General features: G+C 38.5%; 2 gene segments (V, D, J or C); both read left to right on the forward strand.

Annotated features, from left to right (window-relative positions):
- Positions 1 to 446, forward strand: LOC115784669 (Ig heavy chain V region 5A-like). The segment is given in 2 exon segments: positions 1 to 54; positions 139 to 446. Coding segments are annotated over 2 exon segments (360 nt in total).
- Positions 447 to 1,465: 1,019 nt separating this feature from the next.
- On the forward strand, positions 1,466 to 1,936 carry LOC115784405 (Ig heavy chain V region XIG14-like). The segment is given in 2 exon segments: positions 1,466 to 1,537; positions 1,632 to 1,936. Coding segments are annotated over 2 exon segments (348 nt in total).
- The last annotated feature ends 1,338 nt before the right edge of the window (positions 1,937 to 3,274 follow it).

Below are 3,274 nucleotides of genomic sequence, written 5' to 3' on the forward strand. Positions count from 1 at the left end.
TCATGGAATACATCATGTTCCCTGTAGCTGTGCTGCTGCTGGTTTCTGGATCCTGTGAGTCTCAATAAGGAAAAACACAGTATGATCACAGTATTTTGTTTAAACACTGATTCAGTGTTCAACATGTTTTCTTTATAGATGTGACGTGTGAGCAGTTGACACAGCCAGCCTCTGTGACTGTGCAGCCAGGTCAGCGTCTGACCATCACCTGTCAGGTCTCTTATTCTGTGAGCAGCTGGAGGACTCACTGGATCAGAGAGCCTGCGGGTAAAGGACTGGAGTGGATTGGAAGTGCACATGATGGATGGAGCACATACTACAAAGATTCACTGAAGAACAAGTTCACCATCAGCTTAGACAGTTCCAGCAAGACAATGACTCTGAATGGACAGAATGTGCAGCCTGAAGACACTGCTGTGTATTACTGCGCCAGAGATGCACAATAACACAAAACATCAGCAGAGCTGAACAAAAACCCCTCAGAGACTCAACACTCAAAACCAACATGAAGCTGCCAGAGGGGGCGCCCTCAGACCACAGATGATTAGAATACCAGGTCATTGTATGCCACTGTATGGCACTGGAGATGTGGAAGCAATACAAAACTAGTTTTAATTTCAGTGGTAATAAAAAAAAACCCATAAATTTAGTTATAATTTCAGATTTACTATTCTAATTTAATAACTTGCTCAACACAACAATAACTTTTGCCTGTTAAACTAAACTTCTACTTAAAAAGTTCTGTAAAGAAGTTTAGAAATTTTTTTTCTTATATGCAAAGAAATCAACATGATGCTCCTGAAATATGCTCATATATCAGCTCAGCAGTATCATGCAAACAGTTGAGGATACTTAGCCACATAAAAAATAAATGGTATAATTAATTTCTCACTCTCTTCCAGTGACATCGTGATAAAAATCTTCAAGCTGTGCAGTATGCATCTTTTCCCTCTGCTAGGTTTATACTGTTTGAGTGTGTGTGTGTGTGTGTGTGTGTGGAGGGGGGGGGGATTCTGCTGTTTATTAGACTCACTGTGGATCACTGTGCAAAATATCAGCACATCAAACTCAGTCTGAATTTTCTTTCAACATTTTTTTCTCCAAAAATTACAGAAATTACATTTAACTCATCAATCAAATGTACAATGCTGTTTTTGTTTGGGTTTTTTTTTTTTTTTTTTTTTTTTTTTAAGGTTTGGTTTTCCAAATTTCCACTAAATATTTTTTTCATCTGAATTGAGTTTTTAAGGAATGAAAAACACATCAAACTTCATATTTGTGTTTTAAAAAATATTTTCCTTTTAATCGTGCCAAAAATCTTTTGTTTTACTGCTAATACTAGTTGGCACAGCGTGATTCGTTTTCTCTTATAATCTGTCAGTGTTCATCTGCATGCAAAGCAAACGTCCTCACAGGCTGATTTAAATACTGATATCATGCTGTCAGCAGCAGAAGAAGACGAGAAGCTCCCATCAGATCAACTTCAGCACCAACATGTTCTCTGTAGCTCTGATGCTGCTGCTGGCTGCTGGATCCTGTGAGTTTCACTGAGGCAGTGACACTGACAGTATGATCATAGCACACTTACTGTTACTGTTATTATAGTTGGATTCAACATGTTTTCTCCACAGGTGTGAAGGGGGAACAGCTGACACAGCCAGCATCGGTGACTGTGCAGCCAGGTCAGCGTCTGACCATCTCCTGTCAGGTCTCTTATTCTCTGGGCAGCTACCGAACAGCTTGGATCCGACAGCCTGCTGGGAAAGGACTGGAGTGGATTGGAATGAAATATACTGGGGATTCATTCTACAAAGATTCACTGAAGAACAAGTTCAGCATTGACTTAGACTCTTCAAGCAAAACAGTGACTCTAAATGGACAGAATATGCAGCCTGAAGACACTGCTGTGTATTACTGTGCCAGAGAGTCACAGTAACACAAACCATCAGTAGAGCTGTACAAAAACCCCATCAGTGCCTGAACACATGACAACATGAAACCACCTCTCTAATGACAGGGTAATCCATAGTTTTCTTATGATATTTCAGCATCCATGTGAGTGATATAGAACTTTATGCAATACTGTGAGTTGCAACAGCAGAAGAGAAGCTCTCATTAGATCACATTCAGCACCAACATGTTCTCTGTACCTCTGCAGCTGCAGCTGCTGCAGGATCATGTGAGTGTCACTGAGACAGAAACACTGACAGTATGATTACAGCACACTGAGAACAAAACACTGAGAACAAAAAAAAAAAATTGATGAAGAACTAAAGGTGACAGTAAAGGATCAGAATTTGTTTAAGATTAACATGAACAGATACTCATGTGCCAGGGATCTTGCAGTTTTTGAATACCTCCAAAAACTGCATCAGAATACAAATTATGAGTGATGTTGAGAATTTTGCATGAGCTGCAGTGTGTTTTTCTATGAAATGGAGGAGCTTATGCAAAACTGCGTTCTCCCTGAACAACTGTCAAACATCAACTGAGTCTGATCCACACCACACAAGCTGCTGGAAAAGGGGTCTGGACTGTTACCAGTTATATCCAGAGTCAAATAGAACAGCAGCTCTATCTGTGGAAAGACTGAAGAGTGACACACAAGGACTGAAGTAAATATGTACGTCATTATGTATGTTCATGTATTCTGAACAGCAAAAGGCAGTAACTGTGAGAGCAGTAGTTTCTGCAGGTGAGCAGCAAGTGAGCAAAGCAGAGTTTCCAGTCTAATTGGTACAAGAAAACTTTGAAAGCTTAACAAAAACTAAACCACTGATTTTCTCAAACTCCAGCAGGTGGCAGTACAACGCATTTGTTTTAAAGAACTAGAAAAGACGATCATAAGAAACTTCTTTTAAACTATGATAGGTAAAAATATTAAAGTGATATTTTCAACAAATATAAAATGAAAAAAAAAACATACTGTAAATGGATATACATATATTATATTTGACACATACCTGGAGTTTAATGGTTGCTGAGCATAACTAGCATCGGTATTAACTGTCTATTAGACCTGCAACACAGTGAAATAATATTATGATCTGTTAAGTTGTAGAAAACATGCAATTTTATCACTTATTGAAACATCCAGCAGTCATAACATTGCACATGACTTATCTGAAGTTCTGTTTTTGACCTTCTGGAAAATATAGTACTATAATAGAAAAATGATAACAGTGGCATTTGTTTGTGAAGGAGGAGGAGCAAATGCAAAACTGATGTCTTCATTGCCTTAATATGTTCATCTGCTGAGTAAATGTGAAACACT

This window comes from Archocentrus centrarchus, chromosome 8 (assembly GCF_007364275.1).
Source record: "Archocentrus centrarchus isolate MPI-CPG fArcCen1 chromosome 8, fArcCen1, whole genome shotgun sequence".
NCBI classification, from domain to species: domain Eukaryota; kingdom Metazoa; phylum Chordata; class Actinopteri; order Cichliformes; family Cichlidae; genus Archocentrus; species Archocentrus centrarchus.